The sequence below is a fragment of the Hippocampus comes genome, unplaced genomic scaffold, assembly GCF_001891065.2.
Source record: "Hippocampus comes isolate QL1 unplaced genomic scaffold, H_comes_QL1_v1.1 scaffold139, whole genome shotgun sequence".
NCBI lineage: Eukaryota > Metazoa > Chordata > Actinopteri > Syngnathiformes > Syngnathidae > Hippocampus > Hippocampus comes.
Genome location: NW_017804829.1, coordinates 139,647 through 165,643, shown reverse-complemented (window position 1 = coordinate 165,643; position 25,997 = coordinate 139,647). Strand labels below are relative to the sequence as shown.

At 44.4% G+C, this 25,997-nt stretch overlaps 4 protein-coding genes across 5 annotated transcripts in view; all 4 read right to left on the bottom strand.

Moving 5' to 3' along the window:
* Window positions 1-4,209, bottom strand: part of pard6b (par-6 partitioning defective 6 homolog beta (C. elegans)) — a 17,559-nt gene extending 13,350 nt beyond the window's left edge. The window contains exons 1-2 of the mRNA XM_019866686.1: window positions 3,860-4,209; window positions 1,669-1,891 (exon numbers count right to left, since the gene is read on the bottom strand). Coding sequence (XP_019722245.1) covers window positions 1,669-1,891; window positions 3,860-3,922 — 286 coding nt within the window. The 5' untranslated portion in view covers window positions 3,923-4,209. The remainder of the gene's footprint in view (window positions 1-1,668; window positions 1,892-3,859) is intronic.
* A 2,094-nt stretch (window positions 4,210-6,303) lies between these two features.
* Window positions 6,304-16,832, bottom strand: adnpb (activity-dependent neuroprotector homeobox b). 2 transcript variants are annotated; one of them, XM_019866773.1, is made up of 4 exons: window positions 16,378-16,832; window positions 12,167-12,283; window positions 10,114-10,206; window positions 6,304-10,022 (listed from the first exon to the last, which is right to left on the bottom strand). In XM_019866773.1, the coding sequence occupies exons 2-4, from the start codon at window positions 12,272-12,274 to the stop codon at window positions 7,125-7,127; spliced, it is 3,099 nt and encodes a 1,032-aa protein (XP_019722332.1). In that variant the 5' UTR covers window positions 12,275-12,283; window positions 16,378-16,832; the 3' UTR covers window positions 6,304-7,124. The 2 variants fall into 2 exon arrangements, with proteins under 2 accessions (XP_019722332.1, XP_019722340.1); XM_019866781.1 differs by having other exon boundaries at window positions 16,388-16,832.
* Window positions 16,833-19,302: 2,470 nt separating this feature from the next.
* On the bottom strand, window positions 19,303-22,425 carry dpm1 (dolichyl-phosphate mannosyltransferase subunit 1, catalytic). The gene is made up of 9 exons (XM_019867046.1): window positions 22,245-22,425; window positions 21,939-22,038; window positions 21,816-21,849; window positions 21,633-21,709; window positions 21,518-21,543; window positions 21,293-21,388; window positions 21,136-21,204; window positions 20,572-20,686; window positions 19,303-19,757 (listed from the first exon to the last, which is right to left on the bottom strand). The coding sequence occupies exons 1-9, from the start codon at window positions 22,373-22,375 to the stop codon at window positions 19,653-19,655; spliced, it is 753 nt and encodes a 250-aa protein (XP_019722605.1). The 5' UTR covers window positions 22,376-22,425; the 3' UTR covers window positions 19,303-19,652.
* A 454-nt stretch (window positions 22,426-22,879) lies between these two features.
* Window positions 22,880-25,997, bottom strand: part of slc35h1 (solute carrier family 35 member H1) — a 39,758-nt gene continuing 36,640 nt past the window's right edge. The window contains exons 48-51 of the mRNA XM_019866420.1: window positions 25,731-25,916; window positions 25,558-25,635; window positions 24,370-24,531; window positions 22,880-23,537 (exon numbers count right to left, since the gene is read on the bottom strand). Coding sequence (XP_019721979.1) covers window positions 23,509-23,537; window positions 24,370-24,531; window positions 25,558-25,635; window positions 25,731-25,916 — 455 coding nt within the window. The 3' untranslated portion in view covers window positions 22,880-23,508. The remainder of the gene's footprint in view (window positions 23,538-24,369; window positions 24,532-25,557; window positions 25,636-25,730; window positions 25,917-25,997) is intronic.

Here is a 25,997-nt window from a genome sequence, read left to right as displayed (position 1 = left end):
TTTTTAAGCGGAATCGGTCACGTGACGGGGGAAAGCGTGGCTTGACGTGTGTCAAGCGTGACACAGACGGATGTAACGGAGAATCCGGTAATTTTTCAAAATAAAACATCTTTCGTATTCCGAAATAAAACGGAATTAAGGCAAGTTCTTTCTGTGCGGCCCGGTACCAAATGCCCTGCGGACCGGTACCGGTCCGCGGACCGGCGGTTGGGGACCCCTGCTATAAAGCACTGGATTCCGCAAGATTGTGGGTATTTTTCCATGACAAGAAGATGTGGGCCTCCCCCAAATCCCTAATATCATTAGTCTCACCTTTTGCCTTGCATTAGTCTCACCTTTTGCCATGTTATCAACCTCTGGAGGGCCATTGAAAATCGACATGGTGGGCCAGATTTAGCCCACAGGCCTTAAATCTGACATACGTGATTTAGAACGCAAGCATGGGGAGAACATGCAACCTCCACACAGAAGGGGAATGAGGCAAGATTCAGACCTGGGGTCTCCCGACTGTGGGGCGAATGTAAAAAACACGATATACCGTTCTGTCACACGAGTTAGTTTTATTTCCTTTGTAATTATTGTCCAAACGATGTGAATCATAAACAGCTCCTTGGATTGGATTGGATTGGATTGTGTTTTGGATGTCTACAACAAAAGTTACTGAGCTGATTTAAATGCCACTAGGCTAGCACAGATCCACATAAATGTCGCCACGACACACACGGATAGTGACGAGCAGTTCATTAACAAGAGCATCCAAAGAGCCTCTTTACCATTAACCAACTGCTCTCAATTAGAAGAAGTGAATGTTCTTCTCCTGTGTTGTCCAACAATTTCAGAAAGACAGGGCTTACAAGACGGACGTAACAACTGCATGCCTGCCATAGTGTGTGTGTGTGTGTGTGTGTGTGTGTGTGTGTGTGTGTGTGTGTGTAAATCTGAGCTGGAGCAGCAGAGGCCCAGCGTGGTGCTCATGTCTGGAGCGTGTAATTGAAACACGGTCCCATGCGGCGCAGCACACTGACCCCAACTAATCTCCTTCATGACAAAGTGGCTTAGCTTCTCTCGGGTCATCTGGCACCTTAAACAACAACTTGCGGACAACAAAACTCTGACACCGCATTGAACGGGTCACAATGACTTTTCCATCCATGACCTGTCGTGCTCATCCTAATTGCTGTCAGGCAAGGTACACCCTGGACTGATTGCTAGTCAATCACAAGTGCGCAATCACTACTACAATCACCACTACCACCACCACTTCCTCTGCTCATTGAGAGAGCTGAGCAACATAGACAAAGCATTCCTTTGAATGCTTTAAAACCCCTTACCACTACACAGCTATAAGGATTAGAATGGCAAGGCTTGAGGAGTAACGGAATACATGGACAGGCGTTATATATTCAGAATACTCAAGGCAGGAGTATGCGTGAATATGTTGTGATTGCCTGTATTCTCTTGCACTTTCTGTCAACAGTATGAAGTCAAACGAGCAAGAAAAGCTCATTTTGTTTTGTGACTCAATGTTTTCCTTCGCAATAGCCAAGCCCGTAGTTCTCAGGTGTTCAATTGCAAGCTATTGCTCAAGCCACAAGTCTGCTTATCAACAGGAAACAGGATCCAGGAAGAACAGGTGGAACGTGTTCCCTATTTTTCGTGCATTCTTACCTTTCCTTTGAAGGAAGAGTCTGAGGAGGGGGCTGGCAGTGGAGATAGCCTTGTGGTAGTTGTCGTCATTGTTGATGGGCAACAGGTCGCCGTGGATGTCGGCGTAACCCACAAGCAAGTCCACGTTGGGAATACGATGGACGTGTTGCAAGAGGCCGTAGAACTCATCAAAGCGGCCTGGCTTTGAGCGATCGAGAGAGAACCGGCGAAACTCTGCACCGAACTGTGATGGGGGCAGAATAGGGGGACACAAAGAAAACATGAACCTTAAAATGGGACTACAGTCTACCCCTGTATACTCACAGTTCGGCACTTTGTACATTTTTTTTCATGTCGCTTCCTCTCGTTTTTAGTGTCAACGTATATTGAATGTTTACCAGCGTTTTGGGAATCATTTACAAGGGGTTGGAAAAAAAATGATAGATATCAACTTTTTTGTTTTGCTAAAGCCTTTCAATGGCCATCAAAATAAGCGGATTTTAACTTTTCATGGGCTCGCCTGGTTCCTATCTCTTGTGAATAGTGAGGCTTGATTGTACCGGGTACCCCCCTCCACGCACACTGCCACAAACAGTTAATAATGTACACAAACGGTATTAAGCCATTAAACTTACCTTTTGGCATTTACACACAAGAATCAATGTTGGGAAATACAAGTAAATTACTATGGCAAAATAGTCTCACTTTAGAAGCAGCATCGGAAGAGAGGCAGAAACGCTCTTTTAGTTTACTTTTCACTGTGCACAAGGTGCATTCAAGGATCAATAGAACAGGATGTTTCATATGCAGACTTAAAAAAAAAAACACGACAGATTCATCGATTACTAAAATGCAAGGTGCAGCCCTAAATTACATTACTTATGGGTACTGTAATACAGTGATACGGTGGCTGAGGAGTGCCCCTTCTGTTTTTTTTTTTTTATTTTGTTTCGAGCAGGCCACAGATACACTGCTGCTCAAGTGAAGTGGAAAAATGTTTTTTTTAATTGAGCAACCAAAGTACAATAATGCCCCAGGAAGTTGGCAAGGAGAGACGCAGATGCCAATGCAGTTTCAGACATTTATTGAACGGGACAAACAGTCAAACAGAAAAACTGAAGAAGAGCACTTGCAAAGGGCTGCTGTAGGCCTCAGCATATGCCCAGACACTCATATATTGACTCACAGTCCAACTTGACTCCAGCTCCTGACATCACTCACTCGGTCACACCCCTTAAGGGCACACATGCAACACGTGAATGCTATACAGTAATTAAACTTGATAAAACCATTTTTTAAAATTCTCAGTTTTTTTATACAAAAAGTGTTAGTTTTCTTATTCAAACGTATGCAACCAAAACAACTGTAGTGTTTTTTTTTTCTGTGGGCAGAAATTCATTTTAAGGGAGGCCAAAGGACGAACAGCTGCTGTATATTTGTATATTGTTTTGGATTTCTTGTTATTTTATTATTTATTGAACTATTATGATGATGATTTTACTTGTTTACTAATTCATTATTTTCTCATTCATAATCACCCAGGCCTAAGTCAAGGTACCTTTGAAAGATTTAAAATGACGTTTGTTTTTTTTAAACATAGCATTTTCAAACATATTGTAACTTTTTAAAACCTGGGCCCATCTGTACTTTTTAAAAATCAGATGCGTCGCTTAGCCACAAAAATTTGCCCGCCTCTGGCCTTGAGGGACCAGAGTCCGCCCTCCTTGCCCAAGGTGAGGTCCCGTACCGCGGAAGGTGCCGGCAGCCTTGTGGGCCCAAAGACACCTGTGCACTCCAGCAAAAGAACCGTCGAGCGAGCTAGTTTCCCTAGCATGTCCTAGGCGCCATAAAAAAAAAAAACAGCAGTCTCGTACTTACGTCAACCCGCCCTAATGTAAACTCGACTTGGACTCGGAGTCAATATTTAGTGGGAGGAAGCTCGAGGAGGCAGTGACAGGTGACATGTCCCACCGCGACGCACACCTTCGAAAACTTACCGTGACCAGTCCGAACCACGGTTATTCCCACCATTTTATGCTAGCCAGTTAGCAACCACTTCGGGTTAACTTTGTTTCAGCGTACACTTGCTCATTTGAGTTAACAACTTGATACCGAGCACTTTAGCTGAGCTAAATTAGCCTCGAGTGGAGCATGTCATTGTGGCAGCAACAACTAAAAACAAACAAACATGAACACAAGTTGGAATAATCACCTTACTCTTCACCTCCACGGCACTCAGAGAACGGTTGCTCGGCACTCGGTGGTTCTTGTTCATGTTTCACCACCGACCTCTGCTTGGGACCAAAAAAGAGCCGAATCCGTTCGATACGCTTCCAGTGAGGGAAGGTGAAAAGCCTGGTCGGCGTCAACGTTCGTGTTGTCCGTCGAAAGTAACGATGAATAGCTACCCTCGAGCAGCCCCGCAGGTCCTGAACTTGTTCCCCGTCATACTGTCTGGCTCACAGCCGGACACCGGTGCGCTGGTAGCGGCTACTGTACGGTGCGGTCGCCTTGGTCGGACTCTGTTCTCTCTCCTCTTGCGAACCGAGCAGTGGGGCTTCAAAATAAAAGTTTGTCCGTAGTTGGCTTCAAAGTAAGAGCGAAGCGAATTTGGTTGCATTGCTGTACAGTGACATCTGGTGGATAAAATGGCACAATAAACTAGCTCTCACTCATTTTCTTCGCCGGCTACATTAGTCTTCTTCTTTTCCTTTCGGCTTTTCCCTTCAGGGGTCGCCACAGCGAATCAGTTGCCTCCATCTAACCCTGTTTTGTGCATCCTCTTCTCTCACATCAGCTACCTTCATGTCCCCTTTCGCTACATCCATAAAGCTCCTCTTTGGTCTTCCTCTCGGCCTCCGGCCTGGCAGTTCAAGACCGGCCTGTCTGTGTGGAGATTGCATGTTCTTCCCGTGTCTGTGTGGGTTTTCTCCGGGTACTCAGGTTTCATCCCATATTCCAAACATGCGTTGCAGGTCAATGGAACACTCAATTGTGAGTGTGAGCATGAATGGTTGTTCGTTGATGTGTGCCCTGTGATTGGCTGGCAACCAATTCAGGGTGTGCCCCACTTGCTGCCCGAAGACAACGGGGATAGGCTCCAGCACACCCGCGCCACGTGTACGGATAAGTGGACTGGAAAATGGATGGATGGATGGATCGAAAGGCCTAGCGCGGCACAGTGGTCGACTGGTTGGCACGTCCACCAATACTGCACCAGTGCTTACCTTTTGGCCTTGACATGTTTGGGCCTACACATCAAAATGGTTCTGTCACTCAGAAATTTCAGCCAACCATGCTGGACATGATATTGGTTGAGACACTCAGTGTAGGTGGGTAGTGGGTGTTATGTAAAATTGGAATAATTAGAAGTGAAATATTAATTGGATTTCAACTCATGATCTCTCTAAATCACTGGGGCTTTAAGTGGGTGTGTGGGTGTGTGCATGTTTGACTCAGTCTGGTTCTCCGTTCACTACCATTTTACCCACCATCAGCCCTCCCTTCAAAGGGCCTCTTGTTTATTCCCGCAGCCTGCATAATCCCCACATCCTCGCCCCGTGATCACCAGTGTCCAGTTGTATTTGTGTGTGTGTGTGTGGGTGGGGGGGGGGGGTCAAAAAAGGTGGCCCAACGTCAAGTCCGCACGTACACGCAGGACCCCTATGAGTATTTTCCAACAACAGGGGGCGCCACACGCCCATAACCAATCCTCATATCATCCTCACCCCTTCTCGATCAGCCGCTCCTCTGCCTCACCCCTCCCTTCTCTCACCTTCCTGTTACTCCCCCGTTTCCGAGCCCCATTCCCCTCCCCCAACACACCCTCTCCTCTCCTGCTTCTCCCTATCGAAGGCCTGTTCATCCCTCCTCCTCCACACAGCACTGCAGATGACGCCTCCCCCAACCCCCTTCGCCCGTCTGCCTCTCCTTCTCCTCCTCTTGCTCCTTATCACAGCATAGCAACACGGACTAGCCACCCAAGGAGACCTCTCTTCCCCTCCATTTTGTCTTCCTCACTAGGGTGTGGGACAGCAAAAGATGGGATCAAATCACCTCCACATCTCCAATTAAGTCTTTTAGGCCTTATCCCTACTTCAGGATTTCACCTCTTGAGGCTTGACAGTGTGTTTTTGTCCAATGTTTTGTAAAGCAGCAGCCAGGGTCCTCCAGCTTCCGCTTCGAAAATATGCACAAGGAAGTGACCTGAAGTCTGCGCTGCTGCCAGACACAGAAATTTCCTTTTGTGTTTTCGAGCTGTCTCGATGCCCCGCGGCACCATCTTGTCTCTCACGGGTTAGTCTTGGCACTCCGTGATGTGGGTTTGAGCAGGTCCATGAAAGATACCATGTGATGGTGCGCCATGGTGGTCAACGAGTACACCATACACGATAAGCGCAGTGCCAACACAGTTGCATTATTTTCCCTTATCACATGTGGGGTCTAACCATTTGGGATAACCCATAAATATTTGCGTTCTTAAATCATTTTTAAACGTGTATGATATTTAGTGATTGCATGACAAGATATATGATGTAGAAGATTGAATGGTAGTGTTCTGTTTGGTGGACACTTTCAAAAAAACAAGTGGTGTGTGTAGATTCTTAATAACCATGTAAAAACATTTACCCAACCATTAAAATTAAATCAAGATGGTTTGGCCAACATTCCTGTGAGAAACATTCACAGCACTTTATTTTTAAATACGCAAGTGGAAAATAAACTTGTGTAAAACAAACACACATGAATTAAAGAAACATGAGGTAAATATATATTTTTTAAATGTGATGTTACCATCCAGTCATCAGTTGTGTATGTGTGAGTGGGGGAGGAGCGAAGATAACAGGTAATGCTAAAAACAGCAATAGACTGCAGTCATGGCTAATAAGCACAAAGCTGCAAAAATACTGTAATCTGCTCAAAAGAGAACAGCTGTGTTAAAATAAAATGACCAATTTAACAGAATTATTTATTCATATCTTATTTTGCAAAAGAAAAATTACTTATCGTTAAAAAATAAAATTAACATATAAGAAAAGACCAGCCACCAAAGCAACACACCTATCATGAAGCAGAGTGATGTCTACCTTAGACTTTATAGCAAATATCCAAGAGAAGATGTACGGCAACATCTGTCCAAACGCGTCAAAGACTGTACAAATTTACAACTTCTCAGAAAAACCAAGTGGGTTAAAAAAAAAAAAAAAAAAAAAAGAGACAAGAAAAGATGGATCATCTGGTCATGTTTACAAATCCAGTGGCTAAATCAATGCTAAAGCCTTTTGGTTGATGTAAGCCAAAATACTTGATATTCCTAGTTTGCTAAAAACTCACGGTGTACTCTTTGAAGCTTGCACATTGTCCAGTGCCGTCGAGTTAATCCTAATGTCCTTGGATGGCTTGTTTAGAGTTCCTTTGTGTGATCCTTGGGTCCAGGTGAGGCAGATTTGTTGGTGTGGGGCTGCAGGTCTTAGTAGTCAGACCTGCTGCTGCTTACCCAGCTGTGCTCCGTCGCCACCCCGCCGAGCAGATGAGGGTACAAATTTGGGAATAATAATGGGCAGCGCATCCCTTCCTTTGGCTGCCTCAGTGGGCCCAAAGCCGTTCTCAAAGTGCACCCCTTCATCCTCGTCGTCGTCATCATCGTCATCGTCGTCGTCATCCTCATCGTCGTCTTCAAACGCGTCTTGTAGGTTTGATGCAACCTTGGCCCCCGCCGTGAGCGCCGTTCTCTCCTCAGTTCCTGGAGCGTGACTGAGCGCTCGTGATGACTCCCGCTGGACGTCCTCTTCACTGTCGGAGTCGATGGCGATGGGCTCGGTGGGGCCTGCGGGCGTTTTGTGCAGTAGGATGCTGTTGATTGTCTCGGTTTGGTCTGTGGTGACGTTCAGTTGGGAAGTAAAACCCTTGACGATCCCGGCGCCGCCATTCGCAGCGACCAACTCCTTGCGCCTTTGGCGGGCTCGTTCTGACAGTCCCAAGCGCATCCTGGATGTGCGCCTTTGGCCTGGTTGGCTCTGGTTTGAACCGTTGACCGCGTCCAGCGTCAGCCCGTGGCTCACTTGTCCAACTTCGTGCATGCTGAATCCGAGTAAGACGCCAGGGTTGTAGCTTTCGCATTCTTGCGTACATTTTCTGCGCGTGTTGACAAAGTGGCTAGTGATGTCCGACTTCCACAGCCACAGACCGGCCGCCAGCTTCTCAACCTCTCGCTGCGTGGCGTAGGGCACTCGATTGAAGTAGCGAGTGAGAAACGCCTTTCTCGATTCGTACGACTCATTTTCAAGTCCTTTGGGATCGAGGGCAAGGGCGACGGGGTCCTCAGGGTTTTCGTCAAATGAACCGTTCATATCTCTCGGGTGTGCTCTCTCCCCAGGAGGTCCTCGCCTCTTCTTTTTTGGTGCACTAGCATCAGTACTTTCGAGGGCGGCTCGTTTCACGGCGCTGCCCAGCCCCTGACTGATTCGGGAGGCGTGAGCGGACTTATCTTGTCCATTGTGGGACTTGCCTACGCCTCGACAGTGCACCAAATGTAAGGTGATGGTGGAGGCAGTCATGTTACTTGTGTATACACCAAGACAGTGAATACACTTATAGGTTAGTTTCTTCTCTACCGGGTGGACAGTCTGAATGACTTGATGCTTGTCTCTTAAATGGTGGGACAGAGAGTCCGAGATGGGGCCCTTGAGGATGGAGAAGCAAAGGGGACAGAGGGTCTTTCCCACGTCCCTCTTGTATGGTACGGACGTTTGTGGGACATTCTTGAGAGACGCACTGTCAGGTACCCCTGAGTGTATTTTAGGTGGGTGGTGAGACAACAACCTCTTGGCTGACAGCAGGGAGGTGGACAGGGAAGGCGATATGGATGTGTTAAGGGCATGAAAAGCCACGGACTCCTCTGGGGCATCTTTCATGTTGTAGGTCGTCACAATCAACTGAACGTTCTTTGGGTTGCCCTGCTGCAGGGTGAGATCGAAAGTCAGGGGCGAATCGGTGCGAGGGCCCACCGGCTCGTTTGGATGCGACAGACGCATATGAGCCACCATCTTCTCCACATCATTGAAGGTGGCGCGGCAGTGTGAGCAGGACAAGCCGTGTATGAGCATGTGGTTCAACAAGGTATCGCTGGGGAGATAGCGGTTGCAGTAGAGACACTTGCTGGTGAAGTTGTGAATCTTCATGATGTAATTGGCCACGGCAGGAACCTTCTCGGCTTTATGCTCTTTCTCAAAGTGAGAACTGTAAACGTTCTCTGGGAAGAGCTCATTGCAAATGGTGCAAATTTTCCACTTCTGGGTGCAAGATGTGCTTAGGACAGACGAGCCACTTTTCTTGGCGGTGATTGATGCAAAGGTGGTGGCCGCCGCCTGGACTCGTGAACCCAGGGGGTTGGACTTGAGGGAGGACACGGCGCTGACCACGACCGGGCTCCGCAGGCTGCCTCCGGAGAAGTGATGTTTTGCCGAGTGTGGCTGCAGAGAAACCTGGGCGTTCCCTGGTAGGATGGGCTTTGCCTGTTGGCCTGCGAAACAGAATGGCTGGTTGATCCCTGACTTTAAGCCGACTGACTCATGTTTATTCCCAGTGAGGAGACTTTGAGAAATGAAGCTCGGCTTTGATGTGGTGGCAACTCGGGCCATCGGCTGAGAAGCCGATGGCCTGGTGGTGGCCATGACGGCCCCCTTCGGACCCATGCCAATTATGGTCTTGTCTCCGTGAGTTTTCGGGGGCATCAGCAGGATAGGTTTAGGCCGCGGGACGATCACGCTGGTGTGGCCAATCATGGCAGTCACCTGGTAGCCAATCCTCTCATGGTCCTCGATGACATGTTGAACAAGTGCCTCATAAGTCCTTGGGACAAAGAGACACTTCTTGCAATGGATCTGATGACTCGTCGCACTGTGTGCGCTGATACCATCCGCTTTTGTGGTGGGACTGCCATTGGCAGTGTTTGTCTTCTCTCCTGGTTTTGCAATGTAAGGCTGAGCCACCTGCTGGAAGTGTTCCCTGTAAATGTGCTTTCGCACCACATTGTACAGAGGGTCCCGATAGGTGCACTTCTTACAGTAGTAAACGGCCTGTTCAATGCTGTCCCCTGGCCTTTTTAGGAGGCCATCCTTATTCATGAGACCACTGGCAACGCCCAGCATGGCGCCGGGACCCTGGCGCATGGTGTTGTTGCTGGGCATGTGGAAAAGTTTGATGTGCGTCTCCAGGCTCTTTTTGTTCCCGTTGTATGTGCAGTAGGGGCAGTTAAGCAGGATGTTGTTCTCAAAGTCTTCGCTGTGGACATTGCGGAAGTGGCTCTTGTACGCGGAGAAATATTTGGATGAGAAGAGGCAACCGGAGCAGCAGAAAGGTTTGGATCTGTAGTCCTGAGACGCATTCAGAGAGGATCATAGTTTATTTTCGAAACAATATGAAACATTTCTATGTTTTGGTGGCACCTACTAAATATCTACATACCTGGACTTTGGTATGCGATGGCTCCCACATGCACACATCCTCCCAAGAAGTGTGCTTTATATACACCTCTGGGGGGGTATAGGCTTTAAAGTCCTGCGCATAGAAACAAGACTTTTTAACACTTTTTCCAATTCTGTTCAAGAACATTTTAAACTTTAACATCTGCTTGCTTTTTGAGGAGACATCATGATGATCGGTGGTGACAACCACTTTTGCGTTCATCTTTTAGCAGCCACCATTGCACGAATGTTGTACCTTTATGGGTTTACAGTATTTGAAAAACACTACTTGAGCCACAATTATGAAATCTTGGAGTGTTGCAATAACGGTAGCCAAAAGAGTGGCCAAAGGAAAGTCATGTGTATGCCTTTGTTATTCATCTTTTGACTGCATACCGATAGTGCCCTCCATTTTGCCTAAATTGTGTATAAATGTTTGTTTGTCTATATGTATCCTGCGATTGGCTGGCGTCCAGTCTATATCCTGCATCTGTCCAAAGTCAGTTCAGCACACCTGTGACTAACGCCGGGCAATTGAGTAAATCACAATCGTGATTTCAATGTGGGCTTCTGGCGATCATGAAAACAAAATGAAAAAGGATTACTGTGCTGAATACCGCGTGTATGCAAGTTCCTGCGTTTTGAAAGCACCCTGAATCCCCCTGTGTCGTGATGCGTGGCATTCTTCCTTCCATTAACATACTTTAACCTGTTTATTGACACCTCAGCTTGATTTTCAGAGCTGTCAAATGTTACAGATCATTGGTATTTTGTGTCAGAAATCACTGGTTGTTTGCTTACGCTAATGTGTTGGATGGCTAGCTAGCTAACATGGCTAAACACTCTGCAGTGCCATGGAGGAAAAAGTTTGCTTTGTGTCCAGTGTCAACACTGTATAAGTCACTGATCGTCGCCTCCATTGCAGTGAATAGGCTACAGTTCTGACAAGTACTGTTGCCACGAAGGGAGGGAGGATGGGGAAGTAACAGCAGAAAGACAGAGAAGCTAAGTGCTGAGCTATCATGAGAAGTCGCGAAACAACAAAATGAGTTAACTGAGAGTTAACTGTAAAACTAAACACACAATAAAAATAATTACACACATTGTATATTTAAATAGAACATATACTTTGTATTAGAAACATGACCATCTTAGTGCTAGCAGGTAAAGGAAAATCCCATCGATGGGCTAACAACACTTTGCTTAAGAATACACAGTTAGAAAGAGTTTCAACTTCCACCTCCGGCAGAACTTGGCCCAAGTCCCGGGAGAGGTGGCGAACATTGAGCCCAAGTGGACAGTGTTCTGTGTCTACACTGTTGCTGGACGATGCGCCTGGGGAAAGGGAAATTGAGGCTTCCCTGCTTAAGCAGCTGCCCCCGCGACCTGACCTCGGATAAGTGGAACAGAATAAATGAATAAATAATTTCTTTTCTGTTTTTTCCATTCAGGTTCTGAAGATTTTCAAGTTGAGTTTTGGTGGTTGCAAAAAAAAAAAAAATAAAGTTTCGAAATGAACAAATAATTGTGTTAAGTAATTGTGATTTGAATATCAATCATAATAATTGTGATTTATTTTTTCCATGATCGCCCAGCCCGACCGCATAATGACCACTGTTCATAAGAGTTATTTGCGCACCGGTCATAACCTTGAATCTTTGTATGTCGATATCGTCATAAATGGAGAGTAAGCTGTATAAATGTCAGGAGTGGGTCAGAGATTATTATTACATAATATTAGAGGTGATATAAAAGCAACTGAGTGATCGAAGCAGTTATTGTATGCAGTCTACAACTGAGCTAGGCCACCCTGGTGCTGAATGTGCTCTTCCTACAAAGAGCATAATGGACAAGGTACTTCAGACCTTAATGATCCTCATTATTTAGCCAACACGGGACCAAACGAGAACTACTCCTAATATTGGCATGAAATAATGCGTGTAAGGCGACAGATACATCACACCAGGTGATACAGTATTTCTTTTTAGGTCTAGTATTCCACGTCAATCAAAAGCAGAAATAAATAAAGCAGTCAAAAATGTCCACAAGCTCACCTCAAGATGATCTCTGCAGTACTCCAAGCCGATGTCTCCCAGGGCCCTCTTAACATTTTTCCGAGCTTTGCGTAGGCTGCCCAGGTTGTTGACAGGGAGCTGAAACATTCTGGTGGCCTGGTTCGAAAAAAAAACCACATAGTAAGTGGATAGTTGGACTATATTTTCTTAAAAAAAAAAAAAAAAAAAGGCAAAACAAAAAACACATATCCATAAAATCTGGTCTCGTATCGCTTATCCCCTTTGTACATGTTAGTAATATATTTTTTGTGTTAATGTACACTGCACCCTAATCATCCTATCAGTCTCATTTTCACAAAAGTATTTCAAAAATAAAATAAAGCAGATAAATCTTCAATCTACGGTGGCGCGTGACCTACATCACCGGAAGTTGTTAACGCTCAACAGTCTGCAATTGCAGCTTGTGATCAGAGCTGTTGTGCTATATCTTTTATCATTAAATTATTCTCAGTCGCAGTTTGTTTTGTGGCTGCATAGCGTCATTGCATCGTATCGTGTGATTGGCTGGACACTTGTCACTCACTGAATTACACAGCAAATTGAGAGAGAAAAAAAAGTTACATATCTAATTCATTTGCAGTGCGTTCACTGCGCTGGATAGATTTCCTTGTGTGCTGAGTGTGCGCGACCAGTGCGCAGTTGCGTAGCTTAGAGGGAACATTGGTGCCGTTGCATCTCCAATGTCAGGCAATAGACCGCACAGGCATACTATATTGGATAATTTCCCACGGCACACCTGACAATATCTCGGCACAGGGTTTGAAAAACACTGCCCGAACAATTGCAAAGATGCTTTCCATCTTGCAACATTCATTTTTTTCGTGATCCTTTACAGTTAGTTGGCTACACTTTAACATACCCCACTGTTCTTTCTGCACCAACAATGCGTGTGCAGCCTGATTACATCATCTTTATTTAAACTGAAAATTGGTCTACCATGGGAAAAATTGACAAGATATTCTTTGAACCACGCTCTTAACTGCATCCATCCATTCATTCATTTGTTACCATATACTGTACATACATTTGTAACCCTCAAGAGACACACACACACACACACACACACACACACACACACACACACACACACACACACACACACACACACACACACACACACACACACACACACACACACACACACACACACACACACTTCCTGTTCAGGGTAACAGGCGAAGCCAAGCCCATACCAGCTAACTTTTTTTCGAGGGCTGGCAGGGTACACACTGGACTGGTTGGCAGTTAATCACAGGGCACACTTAGATAAACAATCCATCACACTCACACCTATAGACAATTTAAATTGGTCAATGAAACTAACATGCATGTTTTGGGAATTTGGGAGAAAACCCACCCGAGCACAGAGAACAACTCCACACAGGAAGGCCAAAGCCCAGATTCAAAACCGCAGCCTCATAACTGTGAGGCGGCTGTACTAGCCACTTGTCTCAAATGTAGAAACAATCATCTTGAAGGAGGACTGGCCATAAAATAAAATATCCACCAAATTTTAATTGATTTTCTTCCCCTTCGCTTTGAAACAGCCAACGTAAGACATTATTCAAAACAATTTTTATGGTTTGTTTTGTTTTTCCTTCTGGGATTTGCTTAATTTCTCCTGACACCACACACGCTTTGAAACTGTTTCTTTATTTATTTATTTTTTTTACCAGCACGAACTTGCATCCGCTTCCACAAAAATAACAGAATTAGCTTTTTCTTTGGAGATTATGTGAAAATAAGCGCTTCCTGTCCTTTTCATCAAAAGACATGATCCGTACAAAGAGCCATCAAATGACATGGTTTGGCTGGCCCAAATATTGGTTTTGTGGAAGAGTAATTCACACACAATCAAGTCTCTCACACTTTTTTTTATGTAGTGTTGTAAAGATAAGGTAAGGCGACCCCCCCTCCCCCACCAAATGATTGCGGCTTGGACGCACATAATTCAGGTCACAAGTAGACTTTGCAAAGATCTAATAGGCTGGATCGGCTTGGCAGATATTTTGCATTCTATGAGCAATATGTGATTGGTAGTAATGTCATAATTTGCGAATCAATCTATGAATGATCCGCAAATGCGGCCTCCATTAACAATCCAATGTTGCTCAGTATGTACAGTTGTTTTTCTTTCCCCAATATTTTTAAAATAATTTTGAAGGTGCTTCGGGTTTTCCATGTATTAAGTGGTTATCAGAATTTTGGAAGAAGTTTTAAGGTTGAATTGTTATTTTTTCACAGTGCATTTCAAAAAGCGTCAATATCACGCAAATGTTGGCTATTTGATGGCTAGGTCGGAATAGCAGATGTTGACTGTACAGTAAATAAACAAGTTGCGTAGAATGGATGGATTGATTCATGTTCTGATCAGATCGTGATTTTTTTTTTATTTTTACTCGATCGATGATCAGCTCTGGTCACACGGAAAACAACATGATGATGGGAATGAGCAGGAATGAAATCACTAGTTACTTTTTGGATTAATAGTCGCCACAGGGTTTGGAAAAGTTGGGACTGTACTTTTGAAAAATAGCGCCTCTCTGCTCGCAGCCATGTTGTTAGTGCAAAGAGTGATTAAATGGCCAGCCCTATCTCATAGGCTAACTTTAACAACAGTGTATGGTGATGCTGTAATCTTTGAATGAGAGTCCTTGCACACTGATACAATACTTTGACACTCGCTGAACTGAGTTCTTGTGTTGCATTTCATGGTTCAGACTAAGTTTTGTTTCCCCAAACAACGTTGATAGAATTTGTAATTATACAGACTCTGGGGACATTCAACTTCAAGAGGTTTCACTGAATCTGCTGGCCGAGTGCAAAACAGTAACCAACAAGACAGCCAACCAGCCAGATGTTTTCCATTTACAAACCCCTTTGGTGCCTTACTTTTCTATCTACTACCATTATATGTAGGTGGCGCTAGCGAGGAGCTCCATTACATAATGCCTGACTTTTCCTCTGCCTGCTCTGCCTCCCCTTCTCTCTCTGCCTCCCAACACCATCACAGAATGGCGCCTCCTATTGAGTCAGCAGCAGCCTCTACAATATGTCTGCAGTGGAGGGAGAGAAGGAGTAATCAGAAGAGGGAGAAGAGGGAGGGAGGGTGTGGGAGAGGATGGGCTCTGGGGGGTGAGGAAGGGTGGGTTGCTGAGAGGATGAGGAGGGAGGGAGCCAGCGAGCGACGGAAGCAGAGGGGGGATGGGACGGGGGAGGTCGGACAGACTGGCTCAAAGGGAATGGGGGAGGGAGGGGCAGAAAGGGTGAGGGCGAGCAGAAGCAGAGGGAGAAAATGGAAACGGGTGAGAAAAACCAGGCGGAGGGGGGCTGGCTGGGAGGAAGAACAGTGGTGAGGGAACAAGAGAGAAAGAGAGAGAAGCCAATGCTGAGTGGGAGGGAAGGGAGGGAGTGAAAGAGAGGAGCCTGGAAGAAAACCACCTCAATGGATACCCAACATGAGGGCCTGCAAAAACCTTGATGGTCCACCAAACGGGGTTCATATCCCGTTTTCTGTCATCTAGTCTACGCCCTCAAATTGTATGTGACATCACACCCCCCCACACCCACAAAGTTTGGGATGCGCAGATGAACCTTGGTTGACACCAGTGCTCATCTTTAATAGTCAGAATAAGGGGGAAATTCGGGTGACTTTGATAGTGTCCCTCCTATTTTTCGTCCTCAAAACATGAAGATTTGAGTGACACCTGGAAACCCGTTAACATCTATGACCCCCCCCCCTTCTCCCCCAAAAGAAAGAGAAGAAAAACAAGAGATGAAAACCGTGTCTGGTAAACCAACAGAGCCCAATTTCGCCCTTCATGTTTCTCCCGTTGTGTAATTTACACCATAATGGAAATGTGACATGCGAATCCAGCACCTTTTTTGAGTGACAGAAAAGGAAAGCTGCTACTGTTTGACAAAGAGTGACCAAACAGCGCACTGGCTAGACTAGCTTAGCATGCTAAGCTAACCCACAACAAGGGTCTCGGTGGGAGACGAGAGATAGTTTGTATTGCTTGTCCGATAATGGGTTCTTGGTTCCTTTAACTTTTGATGACAAACCATTTTTATCTTTATGTCACGCCCTCGTTTACAAAACAATAAATACATTTTTGCGTTTCCCTCATCGTAGTCGGGGGACATTAGCAGCTAACGACAAACTATGTAATCGTGACATACAAGTTTACCTGCTCTTACATCCGCGCCTGGCGTTTTGAGTGGAGAGCGTCACCCCGGCGGGGACGACCGAAGCGATGGAGTGACCCTTCCACGACTCCCCCCGCCCCGCTCAGTCGCCGATATCCGTACAGGTGAGTTCCGAATTGGAGGAGAGAGTCGAGTCGAGTCAGTGGAGTCAGTCACCCCTCCGTTGGTTTCCCTCGCCGAAACGGGCTCTCCTCCTTCCTCTGCTCAGCAAGCAGAAACACACACGTTCCTTGCCTCATGTGACGATTTAAAGATCGGCGAGGGGAGACACGTGTTCAAGGAAAGGAAAAAGAAATATCTGATCATGTCTAATAATGTCGGGAAAGCGTCCCTATGTTAATAACGACATGCTTCCGTGTCCCATTCTTCTCTTGACAGACAATACACATCCAGCCGAGAAAGTGCCCTCATCCAAAATGGCGCAAATAAAAGAGCGGACGTGACGTATGGTCTGATTAGCATACAGCGGCCGAATTGTGTCTCACGCGCGGTGATTTAAAAGTCGACGTTTGTCCCACGAGAACACCTATTCCTCGTTAGGTTGATTGCGATGACACTGCGCCCAAAGTTTTTTGAGCTCACAGCGTTGACCATGTCGGGTTTTGAAAAACAAAAAAGGGGAGCTGCACGGAAGTTGCGCCATTTTGGCCAACAGCGGGCGTCCTTTTCGATGGGGGCGTCTTCTGAATTGCGCATGCGCACCAGAGCAACTAAAGCTCTGCATCTTAAAGAAACATTATATATATATATATTCCACGTTAATTACATATAAATACATCAATATCACAGAAGAAATGGGGTATTTATTTGGATCTGTTGGCCATTTGTGTCCAACTTGCATACTTTTTTGAACCATTTAACTCGTGTTAGGGTAGAGCTGAGAGTAGTTTTTTTTTCCCCCCGTGTAATTTCCAGCGTCACTTCTTCAAGTATATCTATACTATATTGCTCACAGTAAAATGCTTGGCTCTGGTGGGGGCATTTTTTAAAAGTTGGTCCACAACTTTCATATTGTACAGTGAAACCAGAACACAAAATATATATGAATAGCTATTTTACATTAATGATGAGGACCTAATGGTGACACGGTGGATGAGTGTTCAGCACATCCTCTTCACAGGTCTGAGGTTGTCTGTTTGAATGCAGGCTCTTTTCCTCTTGTGTGGAGGTTGCAATCCTCCCCACGCTTGCATGGTTTTGCTCAATGTACGGTACAGTACGCTGGTTTCCTCCAACACTCCAAAAGTCAAGTACAACTTTATTGTCAAATGTGCTGTATGTGCAGCACAGATGAAATTTCTTCCCTCTCACAACATACAACAAGAGGAGCCGCTGCGAGTGCCCACACCACCATCAAAAGAAAAGTTAACATAAAATGACAAAATAATACACAAGACTACACATAAGACACAATCGTGCAATCTTACATTCCTGCATACACTTTGTTGTCTGAAGCAGTTATAGATGAAAGAGGAGCGAATCAAAGTGTCCTTTTCACCAGTGGATCAGACATCATGCTGAAATGTGCACACGTCTGCTACAAGCTAAGCTTGAAAGCAACAAGAAGCTGTAGCATCCATTAACGAAAAAGAGGTTGGCTCTCTTCTCCTGTCCCATGTAAATCTGCTTCAAAAGCATGCATGTTAACTGAAGCCTCTAAATTGGTCTTAGATTTGAAAGTGAGTGTGAATGGTCATCTTTTTGTGCCCCGTAACCAGTCGAGGTCGACGGTCAACCCAACCTCTTGCCCAAAGTCAGGTGGGAGAGGCACCAGCTCATCCTCTGCCGCAATGAGGACATGTGCCATAGCAAACGGATGGATGGTGAAGAACAAATGTCAGTTAAAAATACTATGGCGTAAAAGAAGAAAAAAAAAATTAATTACATGCTATGCCTGTACGGGCACAGAACAGACACAAACCATCCGAAATAGTAAAATCGAACAAGACCAAAGGGTTAAATGAGAAATAGGGAAATGTGAATTTTTAATGTTTTTATATGCTTTAAAAATATGCCTACAATTTTGATTCTTGTGGTATTTTGATGAAAGCATGTCACATATCTGTTAAGACACCTGCATACTGTTTTGAATTGTGGAAAAAAAACATGCAGAGTACATCTCACGGAAAGGTTCCAGACCCACAATGCAATAAGTGAAAGCCCATTGTGAATGCTTTAAACACACTTAAACATATTGAAACACATTTTTGAACACAAAAAGCTGCAACTATAAAATGTCTTAAAAACAGAGTATGCTCATACACCTTTAAGAGGCGGAACCTAGTGGGGTGGCGCTTGTGTGTACACACTCACACACGCTTATGAATGCCTGGGTGTCCGCTGTGGCAGACATCATCTGCTGTGTGTGTTGTATTGTTTACTTGGCGTTCAATAAATAGTTGAAAAGTGCAGTTTTGACTGTGGCTCTCATAAGAGGGCATAATAGTAAGTACTGTATAGTGTAAAAACCCATGAAAAAAAACATTCTTGGTGAAAAACAAATATGGGGGGGTCGGGGGGGGGGGACGACAAAGTACTCCCTGCCATCTAGGACACATCATCCATCCATTTTCTGAACCGCTTTGTCCTCACAAGGGTCACGAGGGGTGATGTCCCCGGGCAGTCGGCGGGGGACACCCTGAACCGGTTGCCAGCCAAATCGCAGGGCATACAGAGACGAACAACGCTCACACTCACACCTAGGGACAATTTAGAGTGTTCAATCAGCCTGCCATGCATGTTTTTGGAATGTGGGAGGAAACCGGAGTTCCCGGAGAAAACCCACGCAGGCGCGGGGAGAACATGCAAACTCCACACAGGAAAGCCGGAGCCGGAATCGAACCCACGACCTCTGCACTGTAAGGTCGACATCATATCTGGCACAATTAGACTCAAATACAACATACTTGTGTCTCAAGGAATCCTTGTATTTTTGAAATCATTGTTATTGAACAATCCAGTAATTGGTGTTTTGCTCAAATCATTCATGGCGTATCCAATCTGACATCCAGCATTACTTTTGGCTAAAGTTGTGTGCCTTAGGAATGAGGAGACATCATACACACTTTGTGCAAAGTCGAATGAGGAGGAGAAGGAGCAGGATGGGAATGTACAACCTCATCATTTGCAGTCACCGCTTCAACCAAGGGTGGGGAAACTTTTTCATCACATATCAGGGGCCAATTAATATTGTAAAAAGTCCTAAATGTACAACTCTGGCAGGTCATGGCTACCCAGTATTGCACATATGAAGTGATCATGTCGTGACGAAAAGCATGAGAAGGCCTTTCACAAATGACACAATTTCATTCCCTCCCAGTTTGGACTCGCCGTAGACTCGATCCACAAAGGTGATGGGAACCTAAAAGAAAAGTCAAATCAGTCACCAAATTTCTCAATTTAGTCATGAAATGAAGGCTGTATGTTATTTTCAGGGATTTCAGAATGCATGAATGTTATGTGTGCACGTGCGGTAACGTGTCAATCGAGGTTAATTGGCTGCTTGAAAAGTAGACCTTTGGTCAAAAAAAGGTTGAGCACCCCTGTGCTCCATAATAGTATTTTCGTCCGATTGATTTTGTTTTGTTATTGTCAGTTTTAGGGCTAGTCTACTGAGTCGAATAGCTTGACCACAAAAATAGGTCAACACAATTTTTTGGCAGGGTCCCGAAACTTCGCGAACACCATCTTATAGCATCCACAGAGACATTTCCCGTCAACATTGTACTGCATTCATACTACTCATGATCATTTGATAGTCTATTAATACCCTTTTATTGCTGGAAAGATGATACTGCAGTCAAGCAATGAAATAAATCAGAAGGCTTTTGTGGCTGAGAAATCATCGCAATGTATAACATCTTGCCTAGCGATCGACTTGGATTTTACCGTTCATGACTGGGATTTGAAACAGTGTCCCCCATGTTCATAGGCAGCGGTGTTACCCACTCAGCCATCCATTGCATCTTGTGAGGAGCTACAAATCCATCTGATTACTCCATTATTGGATAGAATAATTCACCCGGTAATCAAGTGGGAAATTAGATTTAATAGTGACAGCCCTAATCACTTCTCAGGGAATACCAGCAATGTTGTCCATGTGTGTATGATGACAAACATTTGAATGAAATTTTTGAAACTGGGTTACTAGGCTTGGTTTTATGTGAACGACTTACCTCTCCAACAGTGTAGTTGAGCTGTCTGGCTCGGACAATCATCTCCATTTGAAAGACGTAACCTTTGGACACGCAGCGCTCAACCAGACACTCAAGGACTTTCTTCTTGTACAATCTGATGTTCACACAAAACAAACGCATTACGATTTCCCTTAATCGGGCTGAAAATCATTAGTTACGAAAAATAATATATATTTATAGATCTATCTATAAACAGCAAACATATCGTTACAGGCAGAACAAGTAAATCCACTTCAACTAGATAGCAGAGGATACCACACCTAATTAACATGTGTATCCATTTTTTCAATTTTTCAAATGTAAAATATGCACCTTAGCTCAAGAGAGGTTGGAAACGCTGGCTGACAGTGACAGATTAATTTGAGGAAATAAGAGATTAAGTTGTCACCAATGATATACATCTTTTCAATGAATGTATGAAATTAATTTGAGTATTATTATTGCTGGAAAGGCAGGGGTTTTACGACAGTGCTTCTATTAGATTTCACTTGAGGCACACCTATAAAAGGGTCCAGTGTGTATTTTGGACACACTCAAGGTTACCTGAAGCTTCCCGTTAGGTCTGAAGCACCGGGCCTCAACAGCACTTGCGTCAAAAAATTAGCACCCCGGCTGAGTGCAAGACAGAAAACAGAACATGAAACGACAGCTCTGGTCTGTTTGTGTACCATGCATGTTCCCATCTAGTCACTTTTGTTACCTGATGAGCTTCCTGCGCAGGTCCCATCCATAGACACCTCCGTTCCCTCTGTATCGAGTACCCGACACTAAATCGTAATCACCTTCCTTCTGCTTCCTGAGCAAAGGGAAAACATGATGTGTCTTGTGTAAATGAAACAGAACTGTTCCACTCCGCCTCAGTCTATTGGCAGTGTAGCAGTTGAAAAGCAAACAAACAAAAAAAAGCAAAGAAATTGATACTTACGCAATGAATTCTTTGATGAATTTGGGCTGAAATAACAATCATAAAAAAGGGAGAAAGCACATTTTGTCAACTCTAACATCGTAATTGACATAGTAGAATTGTAGGCTGCACTCACGTGATGGGAGAGATCAGCATCCATTATGAAGATAAAATTTCCCGAGGCGTGCTTCATGCCGTGGATATAAGCGGTGCCTTTATCATTTTGGGAGGGGAAAGGAAACAGCTGTCCGTTAATGCCTGTAACGCAAGACTATGCTTTTTTTGATTATTATTATTTTAAAACCAGATATGAACTCACCCAGGCCTAATTTCGATGCTCGTGGCCGAAGAAGCTTAATAGGGAGAAATCGAATACTATTTTAATATACGCATCAAATGTGTATCTGCAAGACAATAAATACATGTTATATAAATAATTTACTATTTTGTCCTCGCCATATATTTTTTGGAGTTGTTCCGCCACCTTCAGTGTCCCGTCGGGGCTTCCGTCGTCAATGACGATAATCTCGTATTTGTAACCACTGGAAAAACAAATTTATAATGTGATGTTTAAAAATTCAAGCAAAACTCAGTACTTTAACATTCAACGTTAAGTGGTATAGCCTAAACCTTAAGAATGTTTAATAGTTAAAACGAGGGGCCAAGCTAGGCTGAGTGACACCTCATCAGTGAGTCGTTTTGCACTAAACTCCTATCCGAGCGGCGCTGCTGGTTCTCCTGAACTCACCTTTCATCGAAATATTTCACCAAAAGCCACACAATCAAAGGGAGATTTTCCCTTTCGTTATAGGTGGGCAACAGCACCGAATATTTATCCCCATTGTTTGGCTTTGAGCGTGACGTTTTCCTGGCTGACATGGCGACAACCGTGGTAGCTACTAGGCTCACCGCTATTGAAGTTAGCAATGTTGAACGAGGCGCCAAATCACTTCCGGTTACTGGTTTCAATGTAATTTACAATCATGATAAAGAAGAACGTTTTGAATTGTACTTTTAATTTTTGTGGGAATGTGACATTTCCTCAACTATAATTACTATTTAGACTTGTAATTAATGCAGTAAAATTAGAGAAATCTCAGCAAACCGTACTGATTAACGTCCTTGCATTTTATTATTATGAAATATTTTCGTTTCAAACCAGAAACGGAAACCCGTCGAACCACCAGTGTGCTCTTAAAAATAGAAACGACTGGAAACAACTACGTATTATAAAATTTGTACGAAAAACTATTCTATAAATGTTTGACAGTTTAAACCCCACACGCACGCGAAAACACACACACAGACACACACACACACACACACACACACACACACACGCACGCACGCGCGCGCGCACACACACACACACAAATGAATTGACAATGACAATGTCTGAATAAAAGTGTATTATCATGAAGAATACTTACAAATGAACATAAATATTTGCTTAAATGGATACCTGCATACACTCAAAAAATTAACAATATACATATACACAACGTACTCACAGTCATTTATACCATGGATAATATAAACCTTATACCATGGATTATCTATTAACGTTGTTTTTGAGGCAGTTTAGGTTAGAAGGTTAAGTCAAATGAGTGGAAATGTAAGACATATACCTAACTACAACACAGTGCATGACTACATACACACAATTAAGAAAAGGTATCAGTGCGAATATGGCTGATAAATACAGCACCGAATGGATCCAAGTGGGAAGATCTGACTGAAGCGGCTGCTGGAAACTCTCATCCTCATCAAAATGATCACACTTAACAACTTAGCCTTTGGAAAATGCAGATTCCTCAGTTCTTCACAATGCGACATCACGGGCGTGTGCTCCTCTTCCTTCTTCTATTTCGCTTTCTCTTGTGATGACTTATGCTTGGGAGCACTGCATCAGCTTAAGTGCAATACTGTCATGCACTGAACTCCAGAAGCATTGTCAATGTAAACAGGCGTCCTGTTGTGATGTCTTCACCACTTAATATTTCAACATTCTCTTAAGGCTGGTAGCCGTTCCAGTTGTCTTCTGGGGAGGGACACAGACACACAGACACAGAGTTACCATCAGTGAGTATGGTGTAAACTTCACATTTTCTGAATACATTTCATAAGACTGTGTCTCTGTCTAGATGGCTTAGTACAATACAGCTAAAGCAACAGAAAGGCGACAATAGCGATAAAACAAGGAGTAGATAATGCAAACCTGGGGTGCCCAACCTTTTTTGACCAAAGATCTACTTTTCAAGCAGCTAAACCACAAACACAAAAACATATACCGGTAATCCTAATAGCACATACAGAGACACACAATTTTTTTTTTTTTTTTTTTAAATTTCCCGCTGCACCCCTCGCAATCAGCTTGTGAACTAGTCCGCAGGTTACTGGTCGATCACGATCGACTCTTTGGGCACCCCTGATGTAAACCAACAAAGTGAGCTATGTTTGTTTTTTTTTTTTTTAATGCAAGGTGACATGATACCCCCCACCAGGATGACCGTGGATCATATTTTTCCTCTTTTTAAAAAAAATCTTTACAGGGTAAACTAGTGTTTAAAATGTTTGTGTCACACACTTATGCAGTTCCAAGGGTTCAAATCTCAGCTCAGGCCTTCCTGTGTGGAGTACACATGTTCTCCCTGTGCTTGTGTGTGTTCACCATTGACTCCAAATTACCGGTACCCAAAAGTGGGAATTTGAGTGTTTGTCTAAACAGAATGTGTCCTGGGATTGTCTGGTGACCAGCCTAGGGTCTACCCCCTATCTCTCCCCTGGGATAGGGTCCATCTCAGCCCTGACTCTAAAGAGGACCAGCACTATAGAAGATCAATACATGTTGTCGTTGCAGTGTAAATGCTAACCCGTTTGCTGAGGAACTCTGTGGCAGCCTCCACTGCTGTCACACACTCCGGGTGGTCCGATCTCACCCGGCTGGCCAGGAGTTCCAGGAATCCCTGGTGGTCCCGGCTTTCCATTTTCTCCTTTGGGCCCTGAGCTTCCAATCTTGGACTCGCCCGGGGAACCTGTGGACACATACACAATACAACACACATGCATAGTAAATCGTAGGTAAGTGAGTAAGTCTTATTGATCAGTTCTATACAAGCCTTGCCACCATAATTGTCACGTGTGGCTCAGCACAATAATTAGCAATTTCCTTCAGCGTTCGAAAAGCAGAAATGTCCATTGAAGACTAAATTTTCCTTCTGTGTGAATGTAACTGTGCATACTTGTTGTGTGCCCTGCAACTGGCTAACAATCAGTCCAGGTTGTACAACGCCATAGAAAACGGTTGATGTAGAAATGTGTCCCTTCTCAACCGTTCTTGTGTGCTTTGGATGATGATTGTGGTCTTTATTGATGTGAAGCACCTCTGGCCTTCCATCAAAAACCTAGGTGTCTTGCAGGGTTTCAGTTTCATGATTTCTTCATGTTTCCTTCATTCAAGACACCAAAACATACACTTGATTGTTGCTGGGGTCTTATTTTGGTCTACAACCAGGTTCACTTTGACAAAGATATTGATGGGGGTTTTTTCAGCACCGTGGTTCTACATTTTAATGGGTGCCAATAATGGCGGCTGGACCTCTACAACATAATACAGTGGTGATTTGTACATTTTAATTCCTGTAAATGATCATTCCTTTCCATCCACCTCAAATTGTATTTATTGTTCAATGTGAATAGTTGCGAACATCTTGAGCAAATTTTCATCATACTGAAAAGTACGACTTTTTTGTTCGTCGGCACTTTTGAGCCATCCTGTGGAATCTTGGTGCCATGGAACTATGTTTGAAGTGACACATCTCGACTGGGAAACACCTTTGTATGTTGAGCTGGGTTTAAGTTCAGACGTGGAGGTGGAAGAAGTTACAAGAGAGTCGTAGTTGTGGCTGCATGTACATGGGCACTTTGGATGCATTGTTTTCGCAATCAAATAATGTGGTAAGTCATTTATTTTTAAAGGAACTGATGTAAGGTGTAAGGGTGTCATTTGTTCACAGAGTCCTTATCTCTATAATTATTTGGAATATTTATAGGAAAAGTACCTGCATGGCCTCTGACCCCTGGGGGCCCCTGTACATTAGCCCCGGCATCACCTTTTTCCCCTGACAAGCCTGACCTTCCTGTAGAGAAGACGAATGATCAGGAAAATACATACTGGAACATTTACATTCTGAACAGCTCAAAAAGAAGAAGTGAAAATCTTAGTCAGAGGGACCTTGTTCTCCAGGGTAGCCAGTTCTGCCAGGTCTCCCTCGGGGGCCTATATTCCCCTGGTTGCCCCTGGAGCCCGGTGGACCCCTGGAACCTGGTATTCCTGGTTCCCCGGGAGGCCCCTTGGGCTCCTCCACAGCTGGCTTCCGGGCCATGTCATCGATGAACATGTCCAACTTCCTCACCTCCTCTGACAAACAAACATAAATTCAGATCATCAAGTCATGCTCGTATTGGGTGTGGAAAAAATGGAGGGGGGTAGGGGGGGTGT